The sequence below is a fragment of the Pristiophorus japonicus genome, chromosome 3 (genome assembly GCF_044704955.1).
Source record: "Pristiophorus japonicus isolate sPriJap1 chromosome 3, sPriJap1.hap1, whole genome shotgun sequence".
In the NCBI taxonomy this organism is placed as follows: domain Eukaryota; kingdom Metazoa; phylum Chordata; class Chondrichthyes; family Pristiophoridae; genus Pristiophorus; species Pristiophorus japonicus.
Window position 1 is genome coordinate 318253438 of NC_091979.1, and position 22551 is coordinate 318275988.

The 22551-nt window shown below is 47.8% G+C and overlaps 1 protein-coding gene across 1 annotated transcript in view; it reads right to left on the reverse strand.

The window, feature by feature from the left end:
• Nucleotides 1–19548, reverse strand: part of LOC139256200 (monocarboxylate transporter 12-like) — a 33670-nt gene extending 14122 nt beyond the window's left edge. The window contains exons 1-3 of the mRNA XM_070874153.1: nucleotides 19401–19548; nucleotides 18444–18587; nucleotides 6320–6463 (exon numbers count right to left, since the gene is read on the reverse strand). Coding sequence (XP_070730254.1) covers nucleotides 6320–6463; nucleotides 18444–18587; nucleotides 19401–19548 — 436 coding nt within the window. The remainder of the gene's footprint in view (nucleotides 1–6319; nucleotides 6464–18443; nucleotides 18588–19400) is intronic.
• Between the last annotated feature and the right edge of the window lie 3003 nt (nucleotides 19549–22551).

The window sequence follows — 22551 nt, forward strand, 5'->3', positions numbered from 1 at the left end:
GGACCGCACTGCCCGTTGAGGTTAAGGTGACTGTGGCACTTTCATTCTATGCATCAGGCTCCTTTCAGGCCTCAGCTGGCGACATTTGCAGCATCTCTCAGCACGCCACACATTGCTGCATTAGACAGGTGACAGAAGCGCTTTACGCACGCAGGATGGACTTTATAAACTTCCCAATGAGCAGGGAGGCACAGAGTGAGAGTGCTTTGGGGCTCTGGAGAATACCAAACTTCCCCAAGCTCCAGGGTGCAATAGACTGTACGCATATCAACCTGCGAGCACCTTTAGAGGATGCAGAGGTGTTTCGAAACCAAAAGGTATTCCACTCCCTGAACGTGCAGCTCCGTCAACCACAAGCAAATAATCATGGTGGTAAACGCGAATTTTCCAGGAAGCATTCATGATGCGCACATCTTGCATGAGAGCACTGACTCTGACCTCTATAAAAGTCAGCCACAAGGTCAATACTGGATGCTTGGTGCCAATGGATACGGCCTCACCACCTGGCTCTTGACGCCCCTCTGTAAGCCTCAGACAGATCCAGTAACAGCCACATGCAATATTGCCGAAAAGACAATTGGAAGTAGCACTTTCGATGCCTGGACCACTCTGGAGGCAGCCTACAGTATCATCCTGAGCACGTCGCGGAGCTCATTGTGGTGTGCTGCATGGTGTGCAACTTGGCGATCAGAAAGAGACAGGAATTGCCACAGGGGACTGCAGGACCACCTCAGGACAGAGGGGATGAGGCAGAGGACAAAGCGGAAGAGGAGGAGGTTGAGGAGGAGTCTGCCGATGAGCCCATGACACCTTCCACCCCTGCACCGCAGGAGAAGCCCCGTGGTAGTTACGCAGCAGCAAAACTGTTACGTCAGGAGCTCATAAATGAACGCTTTGCTTGAACGTTGAGAGTTAAGTTTAAACCTTGCCCAGCCATTGTTTGCAACCCTTTTATTGATTGTTAACCCCTCATTTTGTGAAAGTGAGTGAGGCACTGCACAATAATTGTTAAGTTCAATAAAATGTTATCAGTTTTTTGAAAAATGTTTTTTGTGAAATAAATTAATAAATAAATCTTTTTAAAGTAAATTTGTAACAAAATGTAAACAAAGCATCAAGATCGAAAAAATTAACCATTAAACGTTAAACATTAAACCCACAACGCCCCTCCAAACAGTAAACAATGTTTCATTAAAAGTTAACATTTTTTGAACAATGTCTGCCCCACAACCTGCCAATAAATCTACCTGTGACCACCATTCCCACCACCTCTCTCCCCGCACTCCCTCCCCCACTCCATCGCACCCTCAACTGTTTTCTGGCATCACCCCTACCTCTGCCCCTGCCCGAGTTGGGACCTGTGCGTTGTGCAGCAGGGTGCCTCGAGCGATGCTGCTGTGGGCCGGGGGGGGGTGACGGTGGCAGTGCCACGTGTGGGGAATCTGGAGAAGAGGGAGGCTCAGACGTATTGCCATGCTCCTGACGCCCATGTGCTGTCGGCAGTGGTGGAACGACACCGTGGGATTCAGTGTCGTGGACCGATTGCAGCGTCTGCCGCATAGCATCAACAGGATCGGCAGTTCGCCGTATCACCGCAATCAGCACCAGCGTGTCCTCCAATTGGCACGTTGATTACACTGCGACGTTTCCGGCTAGTCCAACAATTGCCTGGAGGAGCTCTCGACCAATGTTAACGCTCCACCTCGACAACACAACCATGCCTTCGAGCGCACCTCTCCCTGCCCAAATCAGCCTCCGCGGATTCGGCACGGGGGCTCAACACTCGGTGTGCATACCGCTTGGTCTGGCCACTTCCTCGGAGCCCAATCCATGACATGTGGGTTCGGCTGAGGAAGAGGTGGCTGCAGGTATTACGGACCCTTCAGTTTCTGCACCCCCTTCTTCTACATCCAACGGTACCATCCTGGGGTGGGGGGGGTCAGAAAGCCGGATGGTTTCATCATCATCATCATCCTTCTCCTCTCAGGTGTCCTCTCTGGTCAATTCGGCACTGCCTGCTGATGCTCCAGGTCAGCTAGAAAACATAACAGAAGAGGTAAGCTGAAGGGGAAGGGAGGGAGGGACAAGCTGACATTTTAACGCTTACATTGCGCAGACATATGTAGAGGAGCAACATTACTGCATTATATATCACCGAGCAATGCCACATGCAATGAACATGAACAGAATTTACAGAGACTGCATTGCATTGCACTAAGAGTTCATGATGGTCCCAGCATTACATTACATCACTTGGCATCATTTATACAATTATGGTCACATGACTATATTACATGAACACTGCACGGCCCGGGGATTGTGTGTGACTTACGTGGTACCAACACCTTATCTGCACCTACACGCGTGGCCGAGCGATCATGTGCCCGTGAGGGCTGAGGCCCGCTCTTCCAGATCTGTGAGCTCTCCCAGCTCTGGAGGACCTCCTCCGGTGCGCCGATGCTCACCTCTATTGAAAGCGATTTTTTTTCTGAAAAGATGACAATAGCATGGCATAAGGTTCGATAAAGACAAAGACCTCTGGGGAGGCGTGATTGGCAGAGGAGGGAGGTAGGGAAAACCTGCTTTATTCAGAATTGTCCATATCGTGTATGTTCTTCTTTAAATTTCTTGTCCCAGTTTCCTTTAAAATAAATGACGTTCACAAGGACAAGCTTTGTGAGACCGTCAACAGTTCCTTCAGCCAGTAAGTTCTTGATCTTGCCTTCAATCTGTGCTTCTGGTCAGGAGTTGATCCGTTGCCGGGCTTCTGTTGTCCAGCGATACCCTACTCCTGACAAAATGCCCAGAACACGACCTCGTCATCACCAACACCTTGTTCCGCCAGAGGGACAAGTACAAGGCATCGTGGCAACATCCTCGCTCCAAACACTGGCACCTGCTCGACTAAGTCATCGTCCGAGTGAGGGATCCCAAGGCCATGTGCATCACCCGTGCCATGACAGGGGCAAACGACTGCTGGACGAACCACCCTAATCCGTTCCATCATCAACATTAATATGGCCCCAAAGCGACGACGGCAACAGAAGCAATGCCACAGAAAAATCAACACCGGGGCACTCAAAGACCAGCTAAGAGAGCCCTATACAGCCAGCGTCTCACTGACAACTTGGCGAACCTTGATGACCCCGAGACGCAGAGTGCCCACAGGGCTTGGTCTGCCCTCCAGGCCTCCATAACCCCTGCCTGTGAAGAGACGCTCGGTCACTCAACCAGGAAACACCAGGACTGGTATGATGAGAATGACCAGGAGATCCAGAAGCTAATAAAGCCCAAGGACATGGCATTTCTGAACCTAAAGCAACAACCCAACTCGGGAGCAGCAAAGCAGCTTTACAGATGGCTGAAGGCCGAGGTCCACCAAAAAACCCATGAGCTAAAGAATAGATGGTGGGTGGAGAATGCACAGGAGATTAGGCAGCTGGCCGACAGCCATGACGTGCGAGGATTCTTCACCGCAGTCAAGTCCACCTACGGCCCAAGCACCCAAGGCCCCACCCCACTGCTGGCCAAGAACGGGGAGACATTTAGCAAGGACACCGAGGCAGTCAGGGCCTGCTGGAAGGAGCACTTCGAAGATCTCCTTAATCGAGACTCTACCTTTGACACGAGTGTCCTCGACTCCATCCCACAGCATGCTACCCGCCACCATCTCAGCAAAAACCCAGCCCTGCACGAGGTAGAAAAGGCCATCCGTCAGCTCAAGAACAACAAGGCAACGGGAGCGGATGGAATCCTCACCGAGGCACTAAAGTATGGCGGAGAGGCACTATTGGCTCGAATGCATGACCTTATCTCTCTCATCTGGAAGGAGAAGTGCATGCATGGAGATCTCAGAGATGCCGTAATCGTGACCATCTTTAAAAAGGGGACAAGTCTGACTGCAGTAACTACAGAGGAATTTCCGTGTTTTTGGTCACTGGGAAAGTCATTGCTGGAATCCTCCTCAACCGTCTTCTCCCTGTGTCTGAGGAAGTCCTCACGGAGACACAGCGCGAATTCCGTCCGCTCCGGGGTTCAACGGTCATGATCTTCACGGTGCAAGAGAAATGCAGGGAACAGCACTAATCCTTACACAAGGCCTTCTTTGATCTCACAAAGGTATTTGACACTGTTAACCGCGAGGGACAATGGAGTGTCCTCCTATTTCGGCTGTCCCCAAAAGTTCGTCACCATCCTCCGCCTGCTCCACAATGACATGCAAGCCGTGATCCTGACCAACGGATCCACCACAGACCGAATCCATGTCTGGACCGGGGTCAAGCAGGGCTGTGTCATCGCGCCAACCCTCTTCTCGATCTTCCTCGCTGCAATGCTCCATCTCACGCTCAACAAGCTCTCCACTGGAGTGGAACTAAACTATAGAACCAGTGGGAACCTGATCAACCTTCGTCACCTCCAGGCTAGATCCAAGACCGGCCCATCCTCTGTCGTCGAGCTACATTACGTGGACGACATTTGCGTCTGTGCACATTCAGAGGCTGAACTCAAAGCCATCGTCAACATCTTCACTGAGGCTTACGAAAGCATAGGCCTTGCACTAAACATCCATAAGACAAAGATCCTCCACCAACCTGACCCCGCCACACTGCACTGCCCCCCAGTCATCAAAATCCACGGCGCGGCCCTGGACAACGTGGATCACTTTCCATATCTCAGGAGCCTACTATCAGCAAGGGCAGATATCGACAACGAGGTCCAACACTGCCTCCAGTGCGCCAGCGCAGCCTTCGGTCGCCTGAGGAAGAGTGTGTTCGAGGATCAGGCCCTCAAATCTGGCACCAAGCTTAAGGTCTACAGGGCTGTAGTGATACCTGCCCTCCTGTATGGCTCAGAGATGTGGACCATGTACAGTAGACACCTCAAGTTACTGAAGAAATACCACCAATGATGTCTCCGCATGATCGTGCAAATCCCCTGGGAGGACAGACGCACCAACGTTAGCGTTCTCGACCAGGTCAACATCCCCAGCATTGAAGCACTGACCACACTCAACCAGCTCCGTTGGGCGGGCCACATTGTCCGCATGCCCGACACAAGACTCCCAAAGCAAGCACTCTACTTGGAACTCCTACAAGGCAAGCGAGTCCCAAGTGGGCAGAGGAAAACTTTCAAGGACACCCTCAAAGCCTCCTTGATAAAGTGCAACATCCCCACCGACATCTGGGAATCCCTGGCCAAAGACCGCTCTAAGTGGAGGAAGAGCATCCGGGAGGGTGCTGAGCACCTCGAGTCTCGTCGCCGAGAGCGTGCAGAAAACAAGCGCAGACAGAGGAAGGAGCGTGCGGCAAAGCAGCCTCCCCACCCACCCTTTCCTTCAACCACTGTCTGTCCCACCTGTGACAGAGACTGTAATTCCTGTATTGGACTGTATAGTCACCTGAGAACTCACTTTTAGAGTGGAAGCAAGTCTTCCTCGATTTCACTGGACTGCCTAGGATGATAAGATAATTGCCGATGTACTAGGTCCCATCCTCAATGCCTTTCAACATTGTCCGGTTAATGCACCGTTAGCATGCAAGTGATGCATGATGAGCACATCTTATTAATTACAGGAGAACAATATAACATCATTGATAGTAATGACGTGTAACAGCAAGTTTACCAAGAATAACAAAATCACAATGTGGCAGTTTTACATTTTAAGTAATGAGTCAGTGCATGATTAAAGTTATGAAAGTTATTTAATTTATGAATTACTCTTGCGGCAGAAACAAGGTCGTTTCAGCCCTTGCAGCGCCGGACTGTCCTGCGACGGACCTGGGCAACCGATGACACCGCCTTGGCAGTCTCTGCCCATATTTGCTGATATACGGGCAGGCTGGGTTTTCCACAACCACCCCGGCTCAATTGGTGACAACGTGGCTCCACTTCATGCACCAAGGCAGCTTGGGCATCCAAGGTAAATCCCTTTGCCCTATTCCTCCCTCCTGCCTTTGCCTCGACCATCAACTGATCTTCGATGTCCATTTTTTAATATTTATTAATATTTTTTAGGACTTTTAATGCATGTTTTCTAACCAATCATTACATTAATTTAACAATGAAAGATTAGCAAATGTATTTAATTTGACAGCACTTGACACCAGAAAGGCCCAACAACAATATTTTAATCTGTACTCTAGTTGGGACTGAAGAATTCCACTCACAATTTCACCTCATGGAGCAAGGCAGGAAGCTATCTCTTTAGCTCATCAACTTTATAAGTATTTTTCTCCCTGTCTCTCTTTGATTTCCCCACCTTCTCCAATCTAAGCTTTATGGCAGTTAACCTGATTTATAGAGTAGTTATAATTCTTACCAGTCAGGACTCCCAGTGATAGATACAGGTACTCCAGGCAAGTAGCAAATGAGCTGAGAATGAGGCCAGCAGAAGCTAACACTCCTCCAACAATCACTGCCACTCTAGTGGAATACCGATTGCTAATAATACTTCCAACAGGTGCTAAAGAGAATGAAAAGACAAACATAATGAAAATGATGCACTTTGGCTGTAGCCCTAGCCTGCTTTTGCACTCTGTATAAATGTAAAAACATTAATAAAACACAGCATAAATCTCTATGCATCATGGGACAAATGCTAAGGCACTTTATTGCGATTAGTGCGATCACACCTTAGGATCCTCACACCAGTGTGACCAAATCCTCACCCAGTGGTACCTAACCCCATCCAAAGCCCTTTCAGCTAGGGCATATCCTACAGCTTTACTCGTTTCTCCAGACCTCATGGGACAATATGCCCCCATTGCTGACAGATACCATCTTGACGAATCTTCTGGAATTTTTTGAGGATGTAACTAGCAGAGTGGACAAGGGAGAACCAGTGGATGTGGTGTATTTGGACTTTCAAAAGGCTTTTGACTAGGTCCCACACAAGAGATTGGTGTGCAAAATCAAAGTGCATGGTATTGGGGGTAATGTACTGACGTGGATAGAGAACTGGTTGCCAGACAGGAAGCAGAGAGTCGGGATAAACGGGTCCTTTTCAGAATGGCAGGCAGTGACTAGTGGGGTGCCGCAGGGCCACTTCCTTAAGTACTCTGGGATGCAGACTATCAGGCCCTGGTGATTTATCGGCCTTCAGTCCCATCAGTTTCCCAAAGACCATTTCCTGACTAATGAGGATTTCCCTCAGTTCCTCCTTCTCACTAGACCCTCAGTCCCATAGTATTTTCGGGAGGTTATTCGTGTTTTCCTTAGTGAAGACAGAACCAAATCATTTGTTCAATTGGTCTGCCATTTCCTGTTCCCCATTATGAATTCACCTGATTCTGACTGCAAGGAACCTACATTAGTCTTCACTAATCTTTTTCTCTTCACATACCTATTGAAGCTTTTGCAGTCAGTTTTTATGTTCCCTGCAAGCTTACTCTCATACTCTATTTTCCCCCCGCCTAATTAAACCCTTAGTCCTCCTCTGCTGAATTCTAAATTTCTCCCAGTCCTCAGGTTTGCTGCTTTTTCTGGCCAATTTATATGCCTCTTCCTTAGATTCAACACTATCCCTAATTTCCCTTGTTAGCCACGGTTGAGCCACCTTTCCTGTTTTATTTTTACGCCAGACAGGGATGTACAATTGTTGTCATTCATACATGTGATCTTTAAATGTCTGCCATTGCCTATCCACCGTCAGCCCTTTAAGTATCATTCACCAGTCTATCCTAGCCAATTCATGTCTCATACCATCGAAGTTACCTTTCCTTAAGTTCAGGACCCTAGTCTCTGAATTAACTGTGTCACTCTCCATCTTAATGAAGAATTCTACCTTATTATGGTCACTCTTCCCCAAAGGGCCACGCATGACCAGATTGATAATTAATCCTCTCCCGTTACACAAGACCCAGTCTAGGATGGCCTGCTCTCTACCCATGGATTTTCAGGAATTAAATTCCACAACTTTGGAGTTTTCCCTGAAAACTGTAAACTTTGAGGGAGAGGTCTGGGAGAATTGGAGGGAGTTAGTGGTGCATCACAAATGGGGAAGGGTGGGTGGGGGGGCTTGGGATTTGGTGGCTCTAGGGTAGAGATTCCAAAAGCAAGAAAGATTTGCATTAATATAGCACCTTTCACAACCACCGGACGTCTCAAATTGTTCCTCGCCCTCATTATATCACGTTGCAGAATCAAAGAGAGCATCTAATCTTGGGGTTGAAGTTCTTGGTAGTTCAAGTCAAGAGGGTGAAAATGACAAATGCATGGAGGGTAGCCAAGTGATTAAACCCTCCGAACCGCTCACTCGCAATCGGTATGATCGTGTTGTGCATTGGGAATTATTTTGGATTTCAAGCAATTTTCAAACTAAATATTGACAGCACAGATTTTTTAAATTGGCAGATACATTTTTGTGAATGGACCAGTCAGGCTTTAGTCAGATGGAAGGCCTTCCTTCTCAGCTTCTTAGCATCCTTCCTTGAAGCAAAATAGGGCTGGAAGGAAGGGGGCTAGTCCACTATTCACTCATTCAGTGCTGAATAACATCACTTGCTGCCAACTTTTCTGTCTCCACAAGAAACAGATGGGCCAAAATTACCCTGTTCTGCGCCTCCGGGGGCACGAGCAGGGCACAAAACTGTTTTTGCCGGGGGGGGGGGGGGGGGGGGGGGGTGTGAAGGCATTACAGGCTCCCACGAAATTGTGCGGGAGTTAGCGGAGGCGTGAACACAGTAGTGTCGCCGCCCCCCTCTCCCCCACCCCTCCAGGCTGCCGCGCCTTCGCCGATGATGACATTGCCGTGCGCGGCGGCCCTTTTGCTGCCCCACGCCGGAAATTGCCTAGTTCCCGTGAGACTGTCGTGGGCAATGCCCACGCCAGGTCGCGGGTCACCACCCAGGCTGACCTTCGCTCCTGCGATGGAAGTTAAAGGTGAGGTACGCCGCGCCGAACGCCACCATTTGTTTTCTTCGGCTAACTCCCCGGTTGGCCTGTGCTCCAGCAATGTCGCATGGTCCAGGCCACGATCGTGCAGCCTGGCACTCTCGTTTGGATGCCGGGCTGCGGCCACAGCACCACACAGCCCCGGTGGCCCAGTGGAGGCCATCAATGTTTGCAGCGGCCCTCCCCTTTAACGGAGGGGTGTTGAAGCGCGTGAGCACTATGCGGAGAAGCCACATAGTGCTGCTGATCCCGCCCGCGTAGCACCTCAACAGGAAGTGGAGCATGCGGCATTGCGCTCCACTTCCTGTGACAGGCAGTTACCCAAATCTCGCGGCTGGGGCAGGACGTCCTGCAGGAAGTCCCGCCCAACTTGGTTACCATCCCCGAATGGGGTGTAACCCAATTTGCCCCCAGAGTCTGCTTTCTGTGTGGAAAATAGAATGCGGAGATAATTGATGCAAATTGAAAAAGTGCTGAAATAAAAACCACAAATAAAACAATGTTCATATAAACTCGTACTGAGATTGTACCTCATTAAATAAAGGAACTGGTCAGTCACCAGAACTCCATATCAATGGTCAGTATTGGAAATAACTTTTGGGCATTAAAAGCGTATCAGATACCAGCAATAGATTGTAGGCAATTTCTTTCCCATGACTGAAAAGAAAAGCTCTTTCGCTCATCAAAATACATGTTGTAATTTAATAGTTTTTTAGCATCAATTTTGGGAGCGATTGAAATATCACATGCACACACTTCTGGGAACAAATGATAAGAATCTGATAACAGATGCTTAGTGGGTGGAGATTGGCATTATTGATAAGCTCGGGTGCCAGATCTTGCTGGTTTTAACTTTAGAAAAGAGTTTGGCACTTCAGTCTCTGAAGTGTCCACGCAGTGGAATTAAAACTCATCAAGGAGCAGAACAAAGGGAGTTCCCTTTCTTTACAAAAACAAAGACTCGCCTCCCCGCCTTCCCCCCCACCCCACTTCTTTATTTTCTGTTTGTTTCCCTCTGTTTTCCGCGGCAGCTAGTAATCATTCTGCCATTCACACCCTAATTAGACTCACCGTTTGTTTCCTAACCTGTGCTATTGAATTGTAAAACAGGCTCATCATTCCCTTTGTCTCTCAAATTTCTTTTGCCTTCCATCCTAACACAGATATTCCCTTCTGTTCTTCCCTCCCCCCCACTCTCCCGTTCAGGGCCCCAGCACTTCCTTAAGAATCTGTTACATTTCAAACTTTCGCCAGTTCTGACGAAGGGTCTTCGACCCGAAACATTAACTCTGTTTCTCTCCACAGATGCTGCCTGACCCGCTGAGATTTCCAGCATTTTCTGTTTTTATATTATATAAAAGGGAGATCTATGACAGGAATTAAAAGATTTCAGAATTGAAGCCTGACCTGTCACAGGAACAGGAGTAGGCCATTGAGCCCCTCGAGCCTGTTCCACAATTCAATTAGATCAAGGCTGAACCTTGACTGAACCCCATATACCCGCCTTTGGCCCATATCCCTCAACATCTTTGGTGAACAAAAAATTATCAATCTCCAATTAACAACTGATCTAGCATCAATTGTCGGTTGTGGAAGAGAGTTCCAAACTTTTATCACCCTTTGTGTGTAGAAGATTTTCCTAATTTCACTCCTGAAAGGACTGGCTCGAATTTTCAGACTATGCCCCCTGGTCCTCGACTCCCCAACCAGCAGAAATAGTTTCTCTCGATCTACCCTATCTGTTCCCCTTAATATCCTGAAAACTTCGATCTGATCACCCCTTAATCTTCTAAATTCTGGGGAATACAACGATAATTTGTGTAATCTCTCCTCATAACTTAACCCTTGAAATCCAGGCATAATTCTGGTAAACCTATGCTGCACTTCCCCCAAGACTAATGGGGCAGAAATCCCCACCTCCCCGGGTCCGTCCGGAGTGTGTACAGACCGGGGAAGGCATCGCAAAAGCCAGTTTTCAGCGCAAAATGCGCATGCGCTGAAAACGGGCTTTTCCGATCTGTCCAGCTGGAGCTCGACAGGCCCTCTGTATCTCATTCGCACGGGTGAGATTGCGATATTTACCCAAATCTTGCCCAGTGGATGTCCTGAAAACTCTAGCTCCTGGTAAAAGCAGGCGCATAGCCCTCTGTTACAGGCGTAAGAGTTTTAAAATACACAAAAACATTTTAAAATAAAATTATAAAAACACATTTTATTGTTAAAAACCCTCCCCACTACGGTAAGTTTATTTTTTTTTAAATCGGAAAAAGATTTTTTTTTATAATATATAAATAACTTTAATTTAAATTAATAAAAATATGTGGTGTATTTTTTTTTTATTCGTGTTTTGGGTGTTTGGGGAGGGTTTCTCATTCATAATAATGGGAACTCCAACTTACGGAGTTCCCATTATGAATGAGAACATACTTTACCTGATTGGCTGCCCAGAGCCATGTGACTCCAGCTCCAGCCCTGCGCACGTCCTGATGTGCACGCGCTGCGACGCGCAGTCAGTGCTGGCCTCAGGACCCGGAACTCGCGTGGGCGCAGTAGCTTCAGGGAAGTGCGCATCTTTTCCCCTCGATCGCCCGCGGGAAGCAGCCGACCGGGATTTCTGGGTCAATATATCCTTCCTAAGGTGTGGTGCCTAAGAACTGCTCACAGTCCTCCAGGTGTGGTCTAACCAGGGATTTGTACAGCTGCAGCATAACTTCTACCCATTTGTATTCTAGTCCTCTAGATATAAAGGCCAGCGTACCATTAAACTTTTTGATTATTTTCTGTACCTGTTCATGACATTTTAATGATCTATGTACCTGAACTCCCAAGTCTCTTTGGACCTCCACTGTTTTTAAGCTTTTCACCATTTAGAAAGTGCCCTGTTCGAGACATGTTCAAAATGATGTGGAACGAAGACAGAGCTAACTGCCTTTTTCCAGGACCAAATCCGTGACTTCCCATCTAACGGTTTTCTCTCTCCTTCTCTCCTGTTCCCTTCAAGATCCCAACCTCCTGCTCTTGAAACCAACTTAGGCCCTTGGAAAATGCTACTAGTCTCCAAGCAATCACAGATCAAGTCATTTCCTGAAAGAAAGGGTTTGCTGCTGGCTGCTCTGCATGGTTACTCTCATGTATCCTACATGCTTACTGCTTGTACTATCACAAGGGGTGCCACCAGAGGGCACCGCAGTGGGAGACTTGTAGGTTACCTGTACAGGTGTGCCTGGCCTAGTATAAAAGGCAGGCCACCAGGTGTGATCCTCCCTCTGGAGTTACATTAAATGGACTAAGGTCACTACAGTTCAAGCACAACACATTGTCTCATGGAGTCATTATCAGAGCATCCAAAGACATAACAATTGGCGACGAGATTTCAGACCTCCACGCGAAACTGGCTAACCTTGCTACGTTGCAGCAGTTCGCCGATGGTGATGATTGGGACGCCTTTGTGGAGAGGCTCCACCATTTCTTCACAGCAAACGACCTGGCAGGTAACAATACGGCCACACTGGCTGATAAGCGCAGAGCTATCCTGCTAACCAGTTGTGGGCCCACTGTCTATGGCCTCGTCGGAGACTTGCTGGCACCAGCGAAGACAACGACCAAGACATACGAGGAGCTTGTAACGCTGATCCAAGAACAACTCAAGCCCAAAGAGAGCATCCTCACAGCCAGACACTGGTTTTATACCCACCGATGGCCCGAGGGCCAGGAGATCACAAAATATGCTGCAGACCTCAGGAGGCTGGTGGCACCGTGTGATTTCGGCGACCACCTCACCGAAGCGCTGCGGGACATCTTTGTCATCGGAATCGGCCACAAGGGCCTTCTGCATAAACTACTATCTGTGGATACCACAGTCACACTGCAGAATGTCATCTCCGTGAGCTAAGCATTCATGACCTCGACCTGCAGCTCTAGGAGGATGACTCATCCTTAGGGCTCAACCCAGCAAGTACTGTGCACAGAGTGGCGCCTTTTAGAGGCTGGACTGTAGAACGTGAACCTTCTCAGGGATGAGAGAACAGGCCCCCGAGTCCCTTAACTCAGAGTCCGCCGAGGGGGGCTAATCGAGTAGATCCATGCTGGCGTTGCGGAGGGAATCACAGGGCTCACCAGTGCCGTATGTAAAGGCTGCAGCACAAAGGGCCACCTGCAGCGAATGTGTAACAGAAATATGACTCACTGTGTTGATGAAGAGTCTGCAGGTGGCCATGAATCCAGCGCGGATTATGAAGCGATACTGAGAGAGGCAGCTCAGCCCCACGATGAGGTATATAGCATGTTTACCTGCACCACCAATTGTTCCCCATTGAGGATGGAAGTCGAGATAAATAGTGTTCCAATCTTCATGGAAGTGGACACGGGGGCGAGCCAGTCAGTAATGAATCAAGAAGCCTTTGAGAGGCTATGGGACAATCAGGCTGAATGACCCAAGTTGGTCCCGGTTCAGGCAAAGCTGCGCACCTACACCTATGAACTTATCCCAGTTGTTGGTAGTGCAGATGTAAAGGTACTCCATGATGGCGCGGTGCACAAGTTACCCCTGTGGATTGTTGCAGGTGATGGACCAACGCTACTCGCAAGAAGGTTCATGGAGAAGATCCATTGGAGTTGCGAAGATTTCATCCCGCCAGCGATCGACGTCCCCCGCACTCAGAGGCAAAGCAAGCCCCCACCTGAGGTTGGATCCGGCACCAGAGAGCAGACCAGCACAGCACCCGAGGCACAGACCGCTCAGCACGACTGCGTGGAGATGATCCAGCTGGGACGACCCGAGCGCACTATCCAGGCTCAAGTGGCAGGACTCTGGAGGAAGAAAATCGGATCCAAAGGCGACTTACCAGCCTCTGTGACAGAACCCGGGGAGAAGAGGATCACAGCAGTCGACATCGTGGATGGAAGAAAGATGGCGCCCAAACCACGAGATGAGGCGCTGAAGAAAAAGATGGCGGTGGCCAGACCACGAGGTGCAGCGCTGATGGAGCAACACATGGCACCAAGCGAAGAAGAGGATTGGGGTAAAGATAGCAAGGCTCTCTTAAAGGAGGCCTGCAACTCAACACACTTAAAGGGACAGTTCCACACACTCAATCAATGTAATAGCAACTGTGAGTTAGATATAAAATGTGTAATTGATGATCAGAGTTGTGTACATGCAATAAGCAAGGAAAAGTCGTGCGGTTGCGATCGGGGCTACAGGTTATTCACAATAAGTAATGAAACGTTGTGCGATGTAGGATTTCAACTGCATACAGCCAATGCAGTGGGCAAACACCCATCGGGAGCACACAGGCATAGCAAGCTACCTAACGCTGTAGCCTGCGTCCCTGGGACCAGAGCGATGCAAACAGTGATGTGACCACAAACAGCTAATACATACAAGCTGCAGAGCAAGTGATCTCAGGAAGGCAACGGCACTGGTATCGACACCATGCCCCTGATCGGCTCCACCTCTCAGGCACCCGATGGCTCCAACTGCCACGAGCCTGAAAGAGCAAACTGCGTTAAGGCGCAGCCCCCAGGCCCTATCGCCTGGGAACGAAGGGCCACCCACAACGGTTCTCCCAAATGGGACTGGGACCAGCCAGGATCCCAAACTAAATAACGCCCAGGTAAGTGAGTCAGCAGTTCCCTGTGCACTGCCAGACGACTGCCCCTCAGGGAGCAGCAGCGATCCAGGGTGCAAAGCAAGGACAGGGAGGTCACAGGCATCTGTGAACCTGCCCGACACTAGGAGCAATGGCAAAAGCCCCAAGAGCAGGCAACTTGAGCCAACCGGGTTCCCACTGCCAGCACTGGGCACCATGCCACCACCAGACTACCTGGACACCATCCTGGCACTAGTCTGTCCTCACGCACTGGTGCTGACCCCAGCACTGACTCCTATATACCTCACCATTCAACTGTACTTACCTCACCATGGTAGCATGAATGCAACACGGTAAATGCAAATGTTTTTTGGACTTGAATGTATATGAAGGTAATGAGCCAACGGCACAATCTATCTGTGGGGGTGGGGGGGGGGAACGGAGAATGGAGTGGTCATGGACACACAAACAGAAACCACCAGCACCTCTACTGCCAACGAAATGCCACCTACTCACCCAAGATGGAAACGACCCTCCAAGGGTCAACCAGATAGAGCTAAGCCCAGAGCACAGTCAATGCAGAGGCGATTTGCACTAAGGGCTGGGGGGAGAGTGATGTCATGAATCCTACATGGTTACTGCTTGTACTATTACAAGGTGGGCCACCTGAGGGCACTGCAGTGGGAGACTTGTAGGTTACCTGTACAGGTGTGCCAGGCCTAGTATAAAAGGCAGGCCACCAGGTGTGATCCTTACTCTGGAGTTACATTAAATGGACTAAGGTCACTACAGTTCAAGCACAACACAATGTCTCGTGGAGTCATTATTAGAGCATCTGAAGGCATAATAGTCACAAGTTCAGCTTGGCATCCAAATAGCAACCTCATTGCTGATTAGAAGGATAAGGGCAGTGCCATCTGATCACAAATCTGGGTTACCATTGTTTAAAGTTTGTGGAGAATCTTAAAACGGCAAGATGAAAATGTGCGTTTTGTTTTGCTGCCTCATCCACTCCAACTGTAATGCAGCTTTGTGCTAAAACACAGCTGATAATTTCCAGATCCTTTCCAACCATATCGTGCCCACCCACCCCACTTCTCCCGGCCCACCTGCAAAGACCAGGTGGGAAGAAGCTGTCAAAATGTAGCAGGGGCCTTACCCACCCGTTTCCTGCCCTGATCTGGCCGTCTGTAATTTTAAATTGAAGGTAGCAAGGACACTGCTACAAGCCGGCAGGGTCCTCTTTTAAATATACAGGTCTGCTATTTTAACCTGAGGCTCGAGCAGGGGAGCAGTAATGGACTCCCCATCAGCCCAAACCTGCCGGCAACAGTAGACAGGGCCAGAGGAGGCACAACAACGTAAATTTAAATATCTTAATTTGTCCCTTATGGGCAAGGAGGAGTAAGAGCACTGCTCTGAGCCCCATAAAGCAGCCCTGGGTCTTCTCCGTCCTGGGCTTGTCCCTCTCTCCCCAGGACTGCCATGCCCCTGCTGAGCCTCACTGATCTACTTACCTGGTGCCAGGGACCATTCCCTCGGTCCCCGGCAATGGCCTCCTACCACCCAATTTTAACTTCCCGGCCACTTAGGTTAAGAGGTTGGCAAGTTAAATCAGCTAAGCATCCTTACTACCACAGCACTTACCTTGCCTCATTCCCTGCCCGCCCGCCCCTCTGCCCCCACCCCCCAGGAGGTCAAATCGAAGCCAGAGTGTCTGTGGGTCTAGGTTTCCTTTGCTTGCAGTGATACACAGAGTCCCTGCAGTTCGTGCAAGTTCAGCTATCGTCAAAAGGTTACCACCCATTTTTCTCCCCACTCCCGAGACCCCCAGCCAGGAAAAAGGAAAATCTGTAAATTCTTCTGATGATTACAGCAGTGCAATGGGTGGTCAGGAGACTGACGTCAAATTTGGGAGGTTTCTCGAGTCTATGGAAGGATTTGTTGGTCTAATTCAGAATCAAAACTGCCTGCAATTTCTCAGCCCTTTGCACCGACCGGCTCGATTGGTAACTAGAAAGAACTGCCAAGGAAACGTCCCAAGATTACTTGGAATTAATGTTACATTTGTACCCAGGCTTTATTCAAAGTACAGTCACTTTACTCCCATCCTGTTACTGAGTGACTCTGGCGAGGAATAATTAACAGACAGCAAGTGTGCCTACAGATCACTAGAATATAATATTTCATTACAAATTCCAAACAGCAATTTAATTTGTATCATAAAAGGTTACAATTACTCACATCAGCACATTTGTGAATGGTTAAACGGCAAGTAAGTCAGCTAATTAATTACAAGCCTCTGATCCGATGGCGACGTTGCCATGGCAGCAGAGCATAGAACCTGGCACTTCCCACCGACTTAGTGAGCAAGTCAAATTTGTTTGGTTTTGTTCTGTTGCGAGGGTTGGCATAACTCTTCCTGCGGCATTACTTATCTGCAATAGTCCAGCATCATTATCATAGGTCACCATTATAGAAACATAGAAACATAGAAAATAGGTGCAGGTGTAGGCCATTCGGCCCTTCTAGCCTGCACCGCCATTCAATGAGTTCATGGCTGAACATGCAACTTCAGTACCCCATTCCTGCTTTCTCACCATACCCCTTGATTCCCCTAGTAGTAAGGACTTCATCTAACTATGGAGCTCTCATTGCAATAAAGATGTTTCGATGGTTTCAGCAGAAGCTCTATTCTAGCCAACATACTACATAGGCACAGCAACAGACCATTCGCCCAACCAATCCACGCCTGCTTTTATGTTCCTCCCCCTAAATGCATCGATATTATTTGCTTCAACCACTCCCTGTGGTGACGAGTTCCACATTCTCAGCACTCTTTGGGTAAAGAGGTTTCTTCTGAATTCCCTATTGGATTTCTTGGTGACTATGTGATATTGATGGCCTCTAGTTATTCTCTCTGTATCCACTCTATAAAAATCTTTCATAATTTTAAAGATCTCTATTAGGTCACCCCTCAGCATTCTTTTTTCAAGAGAAACGAGACCCTGCCTGTTCATCCTTTCCTGATATGTATACTCTCACCCTTGTAAATCTTCTCTGCACCCTCTCCAGTGCCTCTATATCCCTTTTACAATATCGCGACCAGAACTGCATGTAGTGCTCTAAGTGTAGTCTAACCAACGTTCAATACAGCTTTAGCGTAACTTTCCTATTTTTGATTTCTATCCCTCCAGAAATAAACCCTAGTGCTTGTTTTTTTTTATGGCCTTGCTAACCTGTGTCGCAACTTTTAGTGATTGGTCTATTTGTACTCTGAGATCCCTTTGTTCCTCTACCCCACCTAGACTCACACCTTCCAAGTAATAAGTGGCCTCTCTATTCTTCCTACCAAAATAGAATACCTCACATTTATCTGTGTTCAACTTCATTTGCCATTCTGCAAATGTATTAATGAAGAGCGGAAAGCTCAAAAGTAGGAACTAATTGATCAGTTCCCAATAAAAGGAGCTTTTTATTATCTCCTTTCCTCTGAGCTATGCTTTGTTCTTCTGTTTCCCAAAATCCTGGTTGCCCCTAACACCGCTCCAAGTCAAACGTGAGCAGAATGTTAGAGAAAATAAATCATTGCTGTTATATACACACACACACACACACACACAAAAAACGTCACGATGTACAGAATGTTATCAGGAAGCAGGGAGACGGGAGACATTATTTATCGATATTGGCAAGTGATGAGCTCGAGCAGAAGGCTTAAGAACAAATAAGTTGAGACATTTTCTTGTCATAGAATCATAAAGCCTATGCACAATTCTAACAGTAATCATGTTGCCGATGATTATGATCGAAGCTCATGACTTCAGTGAGACAGAACAAATAGCTGCAATTAATCCACTGCCGCTCGGAACACGTGTTTGAACCGAAGGGCTATGTGCAGCAAAATGTGCCTTAACTCCACGTGACGCAGACTTTCCTAGTTGTACTCCAAACACTCACCGAACACCATTGTAGTGCAGTCGACAGTGGAGTGTATCCATGCCGTCATTGCGTAATCCTGAGCAAAATAATTCTGGAACTCCACAAAAAATATGGAGAAGCACCTAGAAATCCAAAACAACGTTACGTTAGCAGCTATGTGAACTAAAACCAGAAATTGTTCAAAATATACAACAAGTGCATCAACATCTGGAAAATGGAAAGATAAATGAATACCTTGGGTAAGACAGTAACGGGTTTCCCTAGTCCTATGTCTGCATGTATTGGATGCTCTTGCATAGAATTTAAGGTATAGAAACAAGCCACTTGGCCTAACTGGTCCAAGCTCCGCACGCGTCTCCTCCCACCATTCAGCACATCTTTCCATTCCTTTCTCCTTCATGTACTTATCCAGCTTCCCCTTAAATGCATCTATGCTGGTTGCCTCAACTATTCCTTGTGGTAGCGAGTTCAACATTATAACCCCTCTCTGGGTAAAGAAGTTTCTACCAAATTCCCTATTGGATTTGTTGGTGACTATCTTATATTTATGGCCCCTAGTTTTAGACTCTCCCACAAGACCTCTATTAGGTAACTCCTCAGCCTTCTCTTTTAATCTGTTCATCCCTTCCTCATCCTTGTTAAAAAATGGTTTGCACCTTCTCCAGAGCCTCCATATCTTTTTTGTAACATGAAGACAAGAACTGGGCACACATTCCAAGTGTGGTTTAACCAAAGTTCTAATGAAGTTTAACCTAACTTCACCTTTTCAGTTTTATTTCTCTAAGAATTGAACCCCAGTGATTTGTTTGCATTTGTATGGCCTTGTTAACCTGCAGAGCTACTTTTGGTGAGTTATGACTCTGTACCTCCAGATCCCTTTGCTCCTCTACCCCATTTAGACACTTATTATCCAAGGGGTATATGGCCTCCTTATTCCTTGGGGCCGAGATTCAGGATCTGTATAAAGCCTGTTACCGCCATTTAGCGGCGGCCATGCGGTGGAATCGAGTGGCTGCCACGTTCCAGTCCATTGGTCCAAATTCAGCTCGGGGATTTTTTTGGCTGTCCCCATTTCCACCCCGCTGCTGCCGACTGCCACAAGAGCGTCATCCCGCACCTCCATTTCAATCAGCCCCAAATTTGCTGAAAAAAATCCACGAGCCACTGAACGGTGCCCCCCCCCTGCTTCAGATCCGAGCCTTTACCCTCTTTATACTTCTTTCTCCCGTTTTTCTCTCTTTCCGATGGTCAATATCCAACATGTTGTAAAATTGCTGTGATGTGGCTTGGGACATTTTACTACATTACAGGCGCTATATAAATAAAAGTTATTATTAAAATTACACCCAGATTCGGGAACTGGGAAATCCTCACCCACCCCCACCCAGGTCAGAACTGGAAAAGGAACCCTGATGGTTGTTGTCTTCGTCAGCCACATGAACAGGAGCCACACAGCGTGTGTGATGTTGGGAGGAGGTTCAAAACTGCGTTCCCACCCTTCACCATTTTTACATGCCTGAATTCAGGCACGGGAAGGCCACCCGTCCCAGAGGAACGGGGCCTAATGTAAATGGCAGTGTCATATCCTGATCCAGGCCACAGGAGGCCCATGCACGTGGTCTTTTTCAAAAATGTTAAAGGTTCCTTGTAGGCCAAGATGGCAGAACTACTCATCCTGATACCACAAGGATATCAGGGACATTCCCTGCACCCGGCATCACCCTTTCCCCTGATCGTGGACTTGAGATTTAGAACCGAGATGAGGAGAGACTTCTTCACCCAGAGAGTTGTGAACCTGTGGAATTTTCTGCCACAGAAAGTTGTTGAGGCCAATTCACTAACTATATTCAAAAAGGAGTTAGATGTAGTCCTTACTACTCGAGGGATCAAGGGGTATGGTGAGAAAGCAGGAATGGGGTACTGGAGTTGCATGTTCAGCCATGAACTCATTGAATGGCGGTGCAGGCTCGAAGGGCCGAATGGCGTATTCCTGCACCTATTTTCGATGTTTCTATGTCCCCCCACTCAATCTGTACTTACTTTGCCGATGCCCGTTTCTGTGGCCTGACCCCACACCGATTCTGTCTCCCACCCGCTGGAGATTGAGTCATTCCTGTCATCTTCAGACGTGATTCAGAGCCGGGGCATGCAAATGAGGCCAGGGAGTTAAAATTTACTGGGCTTCATGTTGCGGGAGAGGTGGCTGATGGTTCATGAACCACTTCGGACCCCACACCTCCAAAATCCTACCCAGATTTAAATTTGGCCTTTTTGTCTTACTAATAATGTTTCACAACCTGAATGAGTTGATCTTTGTCGATCAACTAGCATTTTTCACCCTTTACGGGTTTTATGAACCCCTAAAAATAATGGCTATTAAACTTATTAAGTGCCTCTTTATAAACTTATTTAGTAAATGTGGCTCCCGCCCACGGCCTGTTTTTGATCCTCTCAGTTTTGTTCAATCCTATAGAGAAACTGAATGAATGAGTCCGCACATCTGACACGAGACTCCCAAAGCAAGCGCTCTACTCGGAACTCCTACATGGCAAGCGAGCCCCGGGTGGGCAGAGGAAACGTTTCAAGGACACGCTCAAAATCCTTGATAAAGTGCAACATTCCCACCGACACTTAGGCCAGGAATTCCCAAATGGAGGAAGAGCATCTGGGAGGGCGCTGAGCACCTCGAGTCTCGTCGTCGAGTGCATGCAGAAAACAAGCGCAGACAGCGGAAGGAGCGTGCGGCAAACCAGACTCCCCACCCACCCTTTCCTCCACCGACGGTCTGTCCCACCTGTGACACAGACCGTAATTCCCATATTGGACTGGACAGTCACCTGAGAACTCACTTTAGAGTGGAAGCAAGTCATCCTCGATTCTGAGCCTATAATGGTGTTGAGAGACTCTCTCATTTTCAGTTTTCTGGTTCTGCCAAAGGATCCCCAGCCAGAAAGTCTGCCCATCTTTTCTCCTCACAAATGCCGATTATTTCCAGCATTCTTTTCGTTTCGGATTTCACAGCATTCAATTTTTTTTTAATTTCACAATTCACATGTTGCTGCTTTTACCACAAGTTGCAAGATTTGCTCTTTTGAGTTACATAGAAACATAGAAAATAGGTGCAGGAGTGGGCCATTCAGCCCTTCTAGCCTGCACCACCATTCAATGAGTTCATGGCTGAACATGCAACTTCAGTACCCCATTCCTGCTTTCTCGCCATACCCCTTGATCCCCCGAGTAGTAAGGGCTGCATCGAACTCCTTTTTGAATATATTTAGTGAATTGGCCTCAACAACTTCCTGTGGTAGAGAATTCCACAGGTTCACCACTCTCTGGGTGAAGAAGTTTCTCCTCATGGGAAATTAATTGAGCTGAGTAATAATGACGGAGAAAAAAAATTAATTTTTAAAAGAAGCAGAAACTGACTGATGGCTGGGTGGGCGGGGGAGGGGCAGGGTGTACATAAACATGTTGGTTTGCTTCTTTGCAGGTCTTTTAAGGACATTTTCAACTTGCAGCTGTGAAATTTGTCTAGCGAGACCCACGCAAATTGTACAAGAAAAGGAAAATAGGCCAACTATAATTCGCTGGGCCAGAACTTGCTGGAATGGGGCATCTCGTGACGTGTATCAGCAGTTATACTTGTTCTTGCACCCTTCAGCTAGAAAAGGTATTGCATCATAAGTTGTTGGAAGTGCGAGCTAAAAGGGCGACAGGGCATCTGGGACCTCGGTTAATGGCGGGATCACCAGTGTATCAGCCTTCAGCTGCCTGGGCCCTAAAAGCTCTGGAACTCCCTCCCTAAACCTCTCCGCCTCTCTATCTCTCCTTTAGGACGCTCGTTAAAACCTACCTCTTTAAACAAGCTTTTGATCATCTGCCTTCATTTCTTCCGTGGCTCGGTGTCAAATTTATCTGTTTGTCTGTAACACTGTTGTGAAGCGCCTTGGGATGTGTTACTACGTTAAAGGCATTATATATATATTTATAAAAACATTAACCACCAATTAAACAGGCATTTTTATAATCTCCAAAAACAATTCACTACATGCAGGAATGGGACAACACGGTTTAAATTGTGCAATTTATGAGCCAGATATATCCGCTCCACAAAGAACGCCTACTT